This window comes from Schistocerca cancellata, chromosome 9 (genome assembly GCF_023864275.1).
Source record: "Schistocerca cancellata isolate TAMUIC-IGC-003103 chromosome 9, iqSchCanc2.1, whole genome shotgun sequence".
Taxonomy (NCBI): domain Eukaryota; kingdom Metazoa; phylum Arthropoda; class Insecta; order Orthoptera; family Acrididae; genus Schistocerca; species Schistocerca cancellata.
The window spans coordinates 179,040,873-179,056,928 of record NC_064634.1 but is presented as its reverse complement, the minus strand read 5'-3'; the positions used below and the strand labels follow the sequence as shown (position 1 = coordinate 179,056,928).

The window sequence follows — 16,056 nt, the reverse complement described above, 5'->3', positions numbered from 1 at the left end:
TCTTTTCTTCCCTCAGTTCACCCAGCACAGTCTCTGACCGCAGATAAGTTGCAGAGCTAGCCAAATGTAGTCCCTCGGAAATGCGTAGTGGCAAGGGCGTATGTGTGTATGTGGTAACTCTACAGAAGGATTCATTCGAAAGCTAGCAACACTGTCATTCATCTTTATGTGCCCATCGGTTGCTAAGTACCTCTGAAATCACACTGGTGGATATACTTACTGACTTAGCTACAACTGTTGGTTGTGGGAATCATTGCAATGGAAAATTTTTGCAATCTTTAAATACATTCTCTCAATTAAACCTCAGATTTCATATTCCGAATCCCATGATACTTTTCTTGATGCTGACCTCTTCCTCAGTAAGGCTCAGCTACACGCTTTTGTTCACATTAAACATACCAACAAACAATATTACTTACAGTGCGACAGTTGTTGTCCTTTCCATGTCAAATGTTCCCTCCCATACAGATTTGGCATTTGAGGCTCTTTACAGCAATACACCACCATTCTCACCCCAGCCTCCATTGGACATAATTACCCCACTATCCCAGTAAAAAAGCAGATCTCTCAGGCCATCATATTCAACCCTTGTTCTGATGATCCCTTCAAAAAAACAACTTAGAACATTTGTCACTCAGTATTATGCTGGAAATCATGTCCTTTAATGAGATCCATTCTGTCCAACATTTTGCCCACCACATCTAGAATAGCTATTTGGTGGTCCTCTCTTCCTCAATCTCCAAAATACTCTGGTCAGACCCTACGCTCCTTCTGCACCCATTTCCCTTCCCTATGACTCCTGCCCCAGTGACCGTACCCACTGCAAGACTCACCATATGTACCCTCCTACCAACACTTATCCAGGCCTATAACTGACAACATATACACTATAAAAGGGAGAGCTACCTGTAAAATGACATGTCATGTACCATCTTTTATGTAAACATTCAGCCTTTCATATTGGTATGATTACCACCAAGTCACCAGCAGGATGAATAGACATAGACATAGTATATACTGCCAATACACAATACCCCTTTTCATAACATGGTCTAAAACACTTTCTCAGAACTCTGCAGGTGGGAACTGGCATTACAACATGCCCTTGTTTCTCATCACCAGCCAGGCCTTAATTTACCTTAAATTCTTTGGTCTCAGTTATTCCTCTCAGTAAGTACTCCTTTTGTTTCCTATATATTTTATTTTCTGACTTGTCTACTTTTCCAACCCTCCACCTCTACATGAACAATGCACTTAGCTTTCCCCTGTTATAAATTCTAGCAGGATGTTTTGTCAATAATCTCTGTCTTGCTTATCACCCTATCTCCCACTTTAAACTCTCAGGTTTTCAAAACTTGTCCAGTGCCATCCCCAATGATCTGTCTTTCCTTATACTGTCCAGTAGTCCGGTAAGTCTCCCCTGATCCGGGGTTCTGGGCGACTTTCTCAAACTCTCCCTATTTCTTAAACCTCACCAATCCCTTTCCTTCATCCGTCTTCCATCCCCTTCAAATGTTCTTCTAAAAGCAGGAGCCACTGGCTCCAAAAGCTTGCACATCTACTTAACCATTATATATGTTTTCCTCTGCTGCCGCTCAGGGATTAGTAATTTTTTCTATCTAATTACAATGTACACATAAATACAGATAGACAAAAGAAGCAATTCATTATTCTAATAATACACCATGTGTGTGTGTGTGTGTGTGTGTGTGCTACTCTCATAGTAAAAGAAATAAATAATTTTAAAATATAAGAAACTGAGGGAGTAAAGGTAACAACCCTACAGCTGAGGCATTGAGCTGCTTAGAAGCACATAAATTAGATTCAACATATTGCTGAGCTTACTGATAAATCCTTCTTCAAAGGTAAGAAAATATACATACATTAACAAACATATACCTGCATGGCTACAATATACCGACCATCACTGCAACTCTGTTGGGTTGAGAACAATCCCTCATCCTAGCTGAACTGTACTGATGGCACATTGTAGTTGGCTAGGACAACACAGCTGTGTAGGTGTACATGTGTGTGTGTGTGTGTGTGTGTGTGTGTGTGTGTGTGTGTGTATTTTCTGTTAGCTCAGAAGGAAGATTCAAATGAAAGATCAGAAACATTCTCAGCCTTATTTATGTGCCTAGCAATGACTTAATATCTCAACTACACAGTGAATTGGAACATTTACTGCGTCCACTACACATATTTCACGGAGGTGTTTCCTTAATCATAATTCTAATAACAACAATTAATTTAAAACAGTACCCTGAGAAAATCAAAAGAGCAGGTGGTGTGATTCTCCATTCGAAGTGAGAAGAAATGAAACTGGATTCTTTTACTCCGAGGAGCCCTGATAATCCAGGCACAGTCTCTGTTCTGTGGGTAATTTCCTGGTGAGCCCGGAGACTGCAGACTTCCATGCGATTGTGCTATAATAATTCCACCACACACTGGAAAATGGAAGGTTTCACAGTAACATGAAAAGTTATCTTCATAAAGTAAGTTCAAATGCACAAACATATGAATCAGTAAGACTAAAATGATAACCAACTGGAAATATATTATATAATTTTGTGGCAAACAATATCCACAACATTTGTTAAACATGTTTAGTAATCTTACAGTCAACTAGTGTCTTTGGGGCCTGTCAAACATATCTTATTATGTTGATCACCAAAGACTCTTAAGAGAAAGGCCACCAATACAGAGTCTTGGTATCAGAAGGTTAATTGTTAATATTATATCTCAAAGGCAAATAGCAGGAGATTGTTTTCGGTGCTGAACAGCACTTCACAAGATATGGTGGCTTCTCAATGGGGCAGAATCAATCACAAAAACCTATGAGATCTGTTACTGGGCCTGTGTTATTTCTTAAATATAATGTTAGCATAATAATCATCAGGAATTCGACATCCACTGATGGCAAAGGCCTTCTCTAGATTTTCCCGTGCATTATGGTCTTCAGCTATCTGCATCCATGTGCTGTGTGTTTTCTATTTGTCACCAACCCATCTCCCATTAGACTGTCATTTTGACCTTTTCATGTCCCATGGACAACTTTCTTGGTCCATATATCATCCACAACTTGTCCCAACCACATCCACATAATTTTTATCACACTCATAATTATGTCCTCCAGTCCAATCTGTCACTTGCCCATTTGGTTTTTTTTTCTTTTTTTTCTGTCCATTCTAGTAGTTCTCCAAACATATCTCTCCTTTGCTTGCTGAGCAATCCTTCCATTTATTAATGGTCTTCATTATTGTCTCACTGCCCCATGTTGAAATTGGTAATTACACTGATTGTAAATCATGTTTTTTTTTTTTAAAAAAAAACACTATTTAGTTTACCAAAAGTACTCCACAGCATATTTACTCTTCTGTTATAATTTTTATTGGCACTGTCTTCATATGTCCTAGACACAAAAGCCCATCGTCTGGTTCTATGCTGTCACTGGTAACATGTATTATTTTTGTTTCATCTTATTATATTTCTTTCTTAGTATCCTTGCTGTGTGAGTTCCTCCATTTGTTATTGAAATTTGTGTGGAACAGAGGCAAGCAGTTCAATCTCGATCTCCTTGCCTGACTTCTCTTTCAATCTTCAATTCCTCACTACCCTCATTAAGCTTAATGTAAACTGTTGCACTGAAGTAGTCTGTGAATAACAAGCAAGGCACGATCAAACTTCAGAGCTCATTTCTGACACATAAAAGAAGTATGTTATATGGAGATGCATCCAGAGAGACTTCATTTCCACATTACAGCTTATTTTCTACGACTCATAGTAGTACATTAATTGTGATAAACACAAGGAGAGAGAACATACCAAACCCACCACATGACTCCTTTTTTTTTTCATTAATTGTTTAGAATGGCCTCCATTAGCATTGATATATGCATCAACTCCCATGTCACTGAATCCCAGATGTTCTTATGTACTGCTGGAGTAATATGTATAGTTCTGTTCTGCAGCCTACCACAGATAAGGCAATAAGATTCTCTGCATCTTGCACCACAGTTTGGACACAAGAGCTTTCAAACACTCATAATAAATAAAAAACCATTTGGTTTCAGTTTGAAGAAAGTGAACCTCAGGGAATTTGTGCATCTCCTCTTATTCACATGTCTCAGAAATTGCTATTTACAAACCAAAGGGCATTAACACTGAAAAGATGAGAAGCTACATTCTGTAGAATATACACTTATCTCATATATAAAGCCACACTTGAGGAAATCTAAGAAAGCAATATTAATTAATGCGGTGAAAGTGAGTAGCAAAAGAATATGAGGTCATGTTACAAAAAATGAAAGCCAAAATATACAGGGCATTTCAGAAGTGATGGCCAATATTCAGAGATATGACAAGAATGATCATTCGAAACAAAAACGTCAAGTAAACATGGGCTCTAAAACACATACCTTGAGAGCCATGAGCAATTCTCGATCTTTGATTCTGTGAAACAAAAATCTTCTACTGCTTGCTATTTGCTTTCCATATTTTGTAAAGTGGTAATATGGCCAGAAACAAGAAAAAATGTCTGGTAAACATGGGATCTAAAATGCATACCTTAAATGTTATGAGCATTTCTTCTTCAGTAGAGTTGTGTTTCAAAGTAGCAAAGATGAACAAGTGTTCACAGCTCTTAAGGTATGCTATTTAGAGCGCATGTTTACTAGACATTTTTTCCTCGTTCTGATCCATACTACCACTTCCCAAAGTATGGAAAGCAAAGAGCTTGCAGTAGAAGAGATTTGTTTCACAGAATCAAAGATCAAGAATTGCTCATAGCTGTAAAGGTATGTGTTTTAGAGGCATGTTTACTTGACTTTTTTGTTTCGAATGATCATTCCTGGAATATCCCTGAATGTTGAGCATCACTTCTGAAATACTGTGTATAAATAAAGTTTTTGATGGTGATGCACCTTAACGGCAGCACAAAAATTCAAATCAGCCCATACAGTTTGATTGTGAAAATCTACTATCTGGTCCCATGGAAATGATGCCTCGTCCATGTAAAGCACAGCTGCACTAAACTATGGGTTCACACTTTGTTAAATGAGTCATGCATGTAACCACACACAAAAATTAGCTGCTTATAATGCTTGTACACAATATTACTATACACAATATTACTTGCTGCAGCTATTTATCTTAGAGTGGCAATAAGGTTGTCATCAAATGTGTGAGGAATTGTGTCCCCCAGTTATAGAGCCTTTGTCCACCCACACTTCCCCTAACTGCAAGTAGCAGATATAAGCATCCCATGCTCCCTAAGATAAATTGCTTGAAATGTCTTCCAGTTCATCATTTTCATTCTGGTAAGCTCTCCAAGTACAAACAATGTACAACAAGACCAATACTGTATTTTAAGTTATACAGTGATTAAACTTTAGTAGAAACCAAGTCGTGATTAACACCAGCAAACTACAATGTTCCCACCAAGTCCACAGTGATCACTTAAACACTTGATCCTATGTGTATGTAATGCAACGTCATTGACATTTACATCTACATGGGTCACATATCAGCATAAGTAATAACTTGGGTTTACCTTCGGTGAAACAGAACCTAAAATCTCATGTAACCAGGTAGACATTTTGAGCTTCACATGCAAGAAACAGGTTCATCTGTTCCTTCCCACAGTTAACTGACAATGAAGAATTGTAAAGAATTACTTATAACAGAGAAATACTGTGTTTCCCCATACAAGACCACACTACATACTGCCTTCTTCTATGTGTGAGTTATGTGCCCTGAAAGTCTGGTCGTACCTTTTTGTTACACTCTGTATATTCTTTAGATACTAACATAAGTTGAATAAATGCTTTATTTCTCATGGACTGTTCATGTAGAATCTGTGTCACAAGCATTCTTAAAATTTATGAATTGTTGACAAAATGAAAATTCATTCCTTTCACAAAATGTACTACAATTGTATTCACGGTTTGCTAATGGTCAGTTTTCCTATATCTACTTGCAAAATCCTTTACCTGATTGAATGGGTTTTTGTATGCATTTTAAGTTAATTTTAGTGAGTATCTTGTAAATTATGGAGAGGAGGGCGATGGGTTTATAGTTCTTTGTCTTTTCTGCAAGCATAGTGACATACAGTATTCCATTATTGACTTAAAGTGTGATGCAGATCACATACTCTAAGATGTTACAGTGTGATTCACTGTTTACTCATTCTTCATAACTGCAAATAATACTAGTTTCATTCAGTTCTGCACAAATCACAATAATCCACATGATATTAAGACGGTAATAAATATGGCGACAGTAGGATTGTGTAGTGCCACAAAGCTCCAAAAGCAGTCAAAATTAAGTAGTTCTTCATGTAGGAAGTGTAATAAATGAGTATCAAAAGGAATTCGGTGCAAAGCATGTAACTTCGGGCCGCATGCGAAATGCGCCAAAGTGTGTCTAAAATTCGTAAGTGAGGATATACAGTGGACATGCTCTGAGTGTTTAAGTGATGAACAGTTGCGATTGACTTCTGCCGCATGCGGCAGACGAAATTATTCGTATCCTGCAAAATGATATAAACTTATTAAAAGCAGAATTATCATTGCTACAGGAAGAAAATAGTGTGCTGAAAAAACAAAAGATTGTGTTTGTAAAAAAAACTGAAGAGTTAGAAGAAAATAGGACGAAATCCTCGCACCTGCAGAGTGATACATATGAACAAAACAACTCAGTTCCAATCACAGTACAAACTTATTTAGGCACAAAAAACGAAAATAAATATAGTGGACAAATGCTAAAAATGACAAAAATGAAAATAGGCGCCCTCTTAGTGGTATAACAACTGAAGTAATAGAAGAAAATAGGCCCAAATCCTCGCACTCGCGGAATGATACACATGATCAAAACAACTCAATTGCCATTAGAGTAGAAAATGCTTTAGATACAAAAAACAAAAACAAATATAAGTGGACAAGTGATACAAATGTCGAAAATGAAACAAAATGTCCTCTGAGCACTGCAAATGATAATGAGTTTTTAATAATAGGCGACTCCATGTTAAAAAAACATCGTAGTTACAAACTCTAAAATAGACGTTTGCCCTGGAATCAGGACTAAGCAGTTACAAAACCATTTTATCAATGTCCTAAAATCAGCAGCAAGCCCTACTAAGATATGTGATAGAAATCCCAAAGTTGTATTTATTCACATTGGAACAAACTGTCTACGAAACAGCAGTGAATAAGAAATCATCAACAACACGAGAAATCTAATAAGAACTGCCAGAAATGTCTACAACATCTCGAGAATTATAATCAGTGGCATTGTGTACAGAAGGTCGGTAAGTGACAGATACATACACAGAATAAACGATGATTTTAAAGAGGAATGTAATAAACTGGGTGTAATATTCATTGATCCAACAAATTTTTTAATGACAAATGTCTTGGTAAAGATGGACTGCATCTCAACAGACAAGACTCTAGAATATTTAGTAAGATGTTCATAGATGTTCGTCAAATTATAATGAACAAGGGAAACTGATAAGCAGTAATAGGGGTGAAAATACATGCATGCAAGTACATTCCAGAGACATGTTAAATGCCCATTGTAAAACATCTCTATGGAAAGAAAATTCAAAAAATACTAGAAATGAAGAATCAGATGAAATCCAGATCTCCTCTGTGGGGACCCAAAGTAAAAACTCACAGGTGAAACACAAAAATATGAAGTTGGTTATTTTTCACCAAAATGTGCAATCACTAACTAGTAAAACAAGTGAAATCCATATCCTATTAGAAAACGAATTAAAAAGTACCCCATTATTGTGTCTTACAGAACATTGGCTTGATGAGGACAAGTTACATATTGTGCCCCTAACTAACTTGTGCTAGGTGGTTATTTCTGTAGAAAAATTCTTAAACATGGTGGTAAGAAATAATACATACTTTGTAAATATAAAATTTCCTGTTGAAGTAGTGAAGGAAGAAGATGTAGAGCTGTCAGAAATTGTGATAGTAGACATTAAACTAGCTACTACTAAAATGTAGACTTTCATGGCCGAAAGTATCATGTCCATTATAATTATCCGGGCTCTTATGCTGTGGTCGGTTGATAAATTTTGTCTCAATTCCCAACGTTTCGTCTCCGACTGCGGGAGACATCTTCAAGGGGGTCCGTAGGTTGATGGAAGGTCGAACACACCCACTGCACTGACATTTTCAAAACACGTGACGTCACAGCACGGGGCAGGAGCACGCGGACACGGAATTTAGCGGCAGTCAGCAGCGAGCCAGTGGATGTGTTGGACCTTCCATCGACCTACGGACCCCCTTGAAGATGTCTCCCGCAGTCGGAGACGAAACATTGGGAATTGAGACAAAATTCATCAACCGACCACGGCACAACAGCCCGGATAATTATAATGGACATTAAACTAGCTATTATTCATTGATACAGAGCTCCAACTGGTGACATAAATACTCTCCTAAAAAGTTTGGGATATTCACTTAACAGACTAACACAAAGAAACAGAAGAGTTATTCCATGTGGCGATTTTAAAATTGACTTTGAAAAGGACACCAAAGAAAATAATGAATTACTGAATCTCTTGCAAACTTTTAACATGAAATCCACCATAGAAACAGCAACTCATATCACAAAGACTTCACGTACCATGAATGATCAGATATTTGTAAATGTAGAAATGAAGTATACAATAGAAACACTAAACACAGGCTTTGGGGATCACACAGCTCAAAAACTAGTATGCAAACCAAGCTACAGCTTAAATCCTGCCTAACAACCACCAGTAGAAACTACAGTAATGAAAATATGAATCATTTTCTCCATAACTTGAGCAAAGAAAGCTGGGAAGAGATTTATAACTGCGAACACATAGATGGAAAATATAATAACTTTATTAACAATTTTTTCCTACTATTTTGAGCTATGCTTCCCTCCAACCCAGAGGAAAACGTACACAAGGAAAACAAAATATAAATGGAGTACTCCTGGGATTTTAGTATCTTCAAACAAAAAAAGATTACTGCACAGATTTTCCAAACAACTCACATCAGCAGAATTTGACTCTTATTACAAATCCTATAAAAAGATATTCAAAAAAGTTGTCAAACAAGCAAAAATAATGGCAGATGACACATACATAAAAAATTCCACCAATAAGACGAAAGCCGTATGGAATATTGTCAAGAAAGAAACTGCAGCAGAACAGATAGACTTCCATACCATTAACTGCCTAATGGAGAACTCAACTGTGATAACTGAACCTACAAAAACTGCAAATAAATTTAATTCCTACTTTACACAGATATCTGAACATCTTATACATCAAAATTTACAGTGTACTCCAATAAATCAATCCAGATGTACTATAAATAACAAATCTATTTTTCTATACCCCACCAATGAAAAGGAAATACTTAATATAATCAAAGAACTGAAGTCCAAATTCTCTTTTGGTACTGACAATATCCCTGACTATATCTTGAAGAAATGTGCTCCCCTCGTAGCCAGGCCACTTGTCAACATCTGTAACTGGTCTCTATCAGAAGAGGTGTTCCCAGAAAAATTGAAGATAGAAAAAGTAAAACCCCTGTTCAAGAAATGGATAAAAACAGAAGTATCAAACTACAGGCCAATCTCACTATTTCTGTTTTTTCCAAAATAATTGAAAAAATCTATTATAAAAGACTAATCAGTTTCATAGAAAAAAATAATTATTTCTCAAATACTCAACATGGATTCCGAAAATCTAAATCTACTGAGACAGCTATCTTTGCATTCCTAAATGAAGCCTTAAATGCAATAGACAATAAAGAACATATCTTAGCCATATTTCAAGACCTCTCTAAAGCATTCAATGCTATCAATCACAACATCTTGCTTCAGAAACTTGAACCTGTAGGTATTAGGGGTCCGGCCTATGAACGGATAAAATCATATCTCCAAAAACAGAGAGCAATTAGTTGAGCTTACTATCCAAGAAGGGAACAAGATAAAGTCCTCCTCCTCAGGAAAGCAGAGCATCAAGTATGGTGTACCACAAGGCTCCATTCTAGGACCAGTTATGTTTCTACTCTTTGTAAATGACTTGGAACCGACTAGCCCATGCCATAATTACTTAAAATTAGTGGATGACACAAATGTGATAATAAAAGGATGGACCAAAGAAAAATTACTGCATGAGATTAAAAATTGTACCACCTACATTACGGACTGGTTTTCTGGAAACAACTTAGTAATAAACACAGAAAAAACAGTTACAATGAATATACACACAGTGCAAAATAAATGTCCACTAGCACCAGACATAGAGTTGTTTACTAGGACCCTCAAAAATGTAAGCTCTACAAAATTTCTTGGGATATGGATCCAAGAAGATCTAAGATGGGTCCACCATACAAAATACATTACAAATAAATTAAATACCATATTCTATACTATCAAAATTCTTTCTGATTGCACATCGAAAGAGACACTAAAAGATGTATACTTCACCCAGGCAGAATCCTTACTGCGATATGGCATAATCTTCTGGGGAAACGCATCTGCTAGCAAAAGTTGTTTTACATGCCAAAAGAGAATTGTAAGAGCCATAGAAACTGCTGCATCAAGAAGCTCATGCAAGCCCTTATTCAAGAAACTACATATCCTTCCACTACCATGTCTGTACATTTTACAAGTAATCATATTTGTAAGGAAAATCTTAGAAAATAGCAACAATCTTGTGTCAACCAACCAGAGTATCCACCTGTATAACACAAGGAGAAAGCAGGACATACATGTTAAACATGCACACAGCAACACTAAAACAGAATGGACCACTGCAAACAGGAAACAGACTATACAGTAAGCTACCTAGAAACATTAAAACAATAAAAGACACTTCAAAATTTAAAACTGCTGCCCGTAAATATTTATTGCAAAAATTTTATTATAGTATAGATGAATATCTCAAAACATAAAAATTTATTGCCAAGGTTAAATATAATGTATGGAAGCTGAACCTTCAGTTGTGATAATATTAAGCCTAAATCAATGTAAATATTCTTGTATGATTTAAAAACATGTATTGTAAATCACGTTAAACATGGCTTCCATGGGACCTGAGGTAGTAATCGAAGGCAATATAACAGCTGTGAACTATGTGAACATTATTAGGAGCCACCAGTAATCCCTTATACTTGATGTCTTCCTCAACAGTAATGGCATCTTTCAGCAATGGTTTGTAGCATGTGCATGTTCAGACACACACACACACTTGCGTGCACACGAAATGGAGAGTCAGCTTGTAATTGGGTAGATGTCACTAATGTGGTCTCCCAATGTCTTATCTTGTTCTTCATACATGTGAATGCCATTCACGTTAACAAACAGCAAGCAGGGTTACTACTTTATGCATAAAGATGATACAGCTATCATAATTAATCCTAACATACAATGATGAGCCAAAACATTATGACCATTATTAACATTATGACATTATGTTGGTTCACCAGAATGCAATTCAGCAGTGATTCTGTGTGCCACTGATTCAACAAGTACTTGACAGGTTTCTAGAGGCTTGTGGCACCAAATGCCTACACACAGGTCACACACTTCCCGTAATTTACAGGTGGTTGGTTTGTGGACATGGAGCTGGCACCCAATAGCATCCCAGATAGTTTTATCGGATTCAGATAAGGCAAATTTGATGGCCAACACATCAACATGGGTTCTCTATCATGCTCGTCAAACCATTGCAGCACAATTCTGACCTTTTGACATGGACAGTTATCCTGCTGAAAGATGCCGTTACTGTAGAGGAAGACATCAAGCATAAGGGATTACTGGTGGCTCCTAATAATGTTCACATAGTCCACAGCTGTTATATTGCCTTCGATTACTACCTCAGGTCCCATGGAAGCCAAAGTGTGTGTCCCCCATAGCATAATACTGCTCCCACTGGCCTGTGTCTGTGGTGCACTGCATATTTTGAGCAGCTGTTCACCTGTATGATGGCGTATCTGGACACGACCATCGACCTGTTTCAACAATAAACGGGATTCATCTGACCAATCAACATGATCCCACTGATCTGCACTGAAATCTTGATGATCCCATGCCCACTCTAATCATAACTGACAATATTGTTGGGTCAACATGGGAAAACCTAGGGGGCCTCTGCGGTGGAACACCATGTTCCACTCTGTGCACAGAACTGGGACCTCCAAAACACTTGTACCTGCACCAGCACTGTACTCTTTTATCAGATCTGCCACAGATCGCCACCTATCCTGCTTTAGAGAGCAAGCAAGCCTCCAATCCATATTTTCTATGATGAGGCATGGACATCCAACTTCTAGTCATCTACTCATGGTTTCAGCGTTCTTCAACCACTTTCTGCAGATGTTCACGAAAGTGGCATGTGCACAGCCAACCATATTGCTCCCAGGCACTGAGATGCTTGCTCCCAGGCAATGGGCCACAACAATCTGGCTTCTGTCGAAGTTGCTTAAGTCAGTAGATTTCCGCATTTGTGCCACTTATCATCATTAGAATGATTCCCCATTCGTCTCTCCTCTGATCATATACTTCTCTTACCGCATCATTTGCCCTACGCACCACCAGGCAACATACAGTATTGTGGTGGGCAGTGGTCATAACGTTTTGGCTCATCAGTCTATATGATACAAATATTATAATTAATCCTATTAACCAAAAGAAAGTGGCAACACTGTTCTTTTCAGAAAGGGTCCTCCCGGATACCATGAAGAGCATAGAGTGCATCCAGCTGCAGGTGGTTGCTCATGTTGGTACCAAAGATGTGTGTCACTTTGGATCAGAAGAGATCCTCTAGTTTTGAGCAGCTAACAGATGTGGTAAAGGCTGCCAGTCTTGCTCGCAAGATGAAAGCAGAGCTGACCATTTGCAGCATAGTCGACAGGACCGATTGCCAAGTGCAGGTTCTGAATCAGAGGCTCAGATGGTTCTGCGACCATGTAGGCTCCAGATTCCTCAACTTGCGCCAAAGGGTGGTTGTGTTTCGGGTCCCGCTGAATAGGTCAGATGTCCTCTATATACAGGAGACAGCTACACGAGTAGCAGGGGCTGTGTGGTGTGGACTGCGCTGCTTTTTAGGTTAGAGGGTCTTGGGAAAACACAAGAAGGGCTTCATTCACAAAGGGTGCAGGCCGAACACAGCAAGAACATAGATAAAGGAACCATTGGTATAACAGCTGTAAACCGTCGTTGCTGTGTTGGGAAAGTACCAGAGCTCCAAGCGCTAATAGAAAGCACTGATGTTCACAACATTATAGGCGCTGAAAGCTGGCTACAGCCGGAGATAAGTTTAGCCAAAATTTTTGCATAGAATCTAATGGTGTTCCGAAAGGATAGGCTAAACACAGTTGGCGGTGGTGTGTTTGTTGCTGTTGGAAGTATTTTATCTTGTCACAAAATTGAAGTAGATAGTTTCTGTGAGTTAATACAGGCAGAGGTCATTGTTGACAACTGGAATAAAATAATAATTGGATCCTTTTATCAAACCCCAATTCAGATGATATAGTTGCTGAAAGGTTCAAGGAAAACTTGGGTTTGATTTCAAACATGTTCCCGACTCATACGATTATAGTTGGTGGTGACTTTAATTTACCTTCGATATGTTGGCGAAAATACATGTTTAATTCCGGAGGTAACCATAAAACATAAGCAGAAATTGTGCTAAACGCATTCTCTGAATATTATTTCCAGCAGTTAGTTCATGAGCCCATGTGAATAGTAAACGGTTGTGAAAACACATTTGACCTCTTAGCAACAAATAATCCTGAGTTAATAACGAGCATCACAACCGACACAGGGATTAGTGAACACAGGGTTGTCATAGCGAGACTGAATATTGTAATCCCAAAATCCTCCAAAAATAAATGAGAAATATACCTATTCAAAAAAGCAGATAAAAATTCACTTGACGCCTTCCTGAGAGACAATCTCCACTCATTCCAAGTTAATAATATACGTGTAGACCAGATGTTGCTTGAATTCAAAGAAATAGTATCAGCAGCAATTGAGAGCTTTATACCAAATGAATTAACAGACAACAGTCTTGAAACCTGGCAGAAAATCCAAAGAGATTCTGCTTGTGTGTGAAGTATGTTAGCGGCAAGAAACCAGCAATGCCTTCTCTGCATGATAGCACTGGAGATACTATTGAGGACAATGCTGCCAAAGCAGAGTTACTAAACACAGCCTTTTGAAATGCCTTCACAAAAGAAGATGAAGTAAATAATTCAGAATTTGAATACAGAACAGCTGCTAACACGAGTAACATAGAAGTAAATATCCTTGGAGTAGTGAAACAGCTTATATCACTTAATAAAAGCATGTCTTCTGATCGAGATTGTATACCAGTTAGGTTCCTTTCAGAGTATAATGATGTGTTAGCTCCATACTTAACAACCATATACAACCGTTCACTCGATGAAAGATCTGTACCCAAAGACTGGAAAGTTGCACAGGTCACACCAATATTCAAGAAAGATAGTACAAGTAATCCACTAAATTACAGGCCCATATCATTAACGTCAATATGCAGCAGGATTCTGGAACATATACTGTGTTTGAACATTATGAATTACCTCGAAGAAAACAGTCTGTTTACACAAAGTCAACATGATTTTAGAAAAAATCGATCTTGTGAAATAAAACTAGTTCTTTATTCGCATGAAGTGTTGAGTGCTATTGACAAGGGATTTCTGATCAATTTTGTATTTCTGGATTCCTGGAAGGCCTTTGACACTGTACCACACAAGTGAAATTGCGTGCTTATGGAATATCGTCTCATTTATGTGACTGGATTTGTGATTTCCTATCAGAGTGATCACAGTTCGTAGTAACTGACAGAAAGTCATCGAGTAAATCAGAAGTGATTTCTGGCATTCCCCAAGGTAGTGTTATAAGCCATTTGCTGTTCCTTTTCTAAATAAATGTTTGGGAGACAATCTGAGCAGCCGTCTTAGGCTATTTGCAGATGACGCTATCATTTATCGACTAATAAAGTCATCAGAAGATCAAAACAAATTGCAAAATGATTTAGAAAAGATATCTGACTAAATTGTTTCTTTAGGAATACTTCTCCAGTTACATGATGAATTTTTAATTAAAAACTAGTGGTGCATGTAGTGTACCCTAAATAGCAAAAAGTGTGAGGTCATCCACATGAGTGCTAAAAGGAATTCATTAAACCTCAGTTACACGATAAATCAGTCAAATCTAAAGGTAATAAATTCAACAAAATACCTAGGAATTACAATTACGAACAACTTAAATTGGAATGAACACATAGGAAATGTTGTGGAGAAGGCTAACCAAAGACTGTATTTTATTGGAAGGACTCTTAGAAAATGTAACAGATCTACTACGGAGACTGCCTATACCATGCTTGTTTGTCCTCGTTTAGAATACTGCTGCGCAGTGTGGGATCCTAAACAGATAGGACTGACGGAGCACATCGAAAAAGTAAAAAGAGCAGCATATTTTGTTATTACTGAGAAATATGGGAGAGTCACTGAAATGATACAGGATTTGAGCTGGACATCATTAACAGAAAGGCTTTTTTTGTTGCAATGGAATCTTCTCTTGAAATTCCAGTCACCAACTTTCTCCTACGAATGCAGAAATATTTTGTTGATACTAAGCTACATACGGAGGAATGATCACCACGATAAAATAAGGGAAATCAGAGTTCATACGGAAAGACACAGGTGTTTATTCTTTCCATGTGCTGTACAAGATTGTAATAATAGAGAATTGTGAAGATAGTTCGATGAACCCTCTGCCAGGCACTTATATGTGATTTGCAGAGCATCCATGTAGATATAGATGTTGAAACCTTTTTCTCCTGGTATGGACTAGCACTTAACTTTATGGAGGTGGTAAAAAAGAAAAATAGCACCAGAATATTAAGTTCTGCTCAGCAACTGAAATAATCCAAAGACAAACAAAGAATGGAAAATGTCAAGAAAGGTCAGTAAATCGACCATAATGTTCCACATTTTTGCTTACATACTGATGAAAGTTTGAAACTGAAGA

General features: G+C 37.7%; 1 protein-coding gene across 1 annotated transcript in view; it reads right to left on the bottom strand.

Annotated features, from left to right (window-relative positions):
* The window catches only part of LOC126100451 (cubilin), a 771,806-nt gene that overhangs the window by 662,304 nt on the left and 93,446 nt on the right, over positions 1-16,056 (bottom strand). Inside the window, exon 13 of the mRNA XM_049911056.1 lies at positions 2,263-2,447. Within this exon, the coding sequence (XP_049767013.1) occupies positions 2,263-2,447 (185 nt within the window). The remainder of the gene's footprint in view (positions 1-2,262; positions 2,448-16,056) is intronic.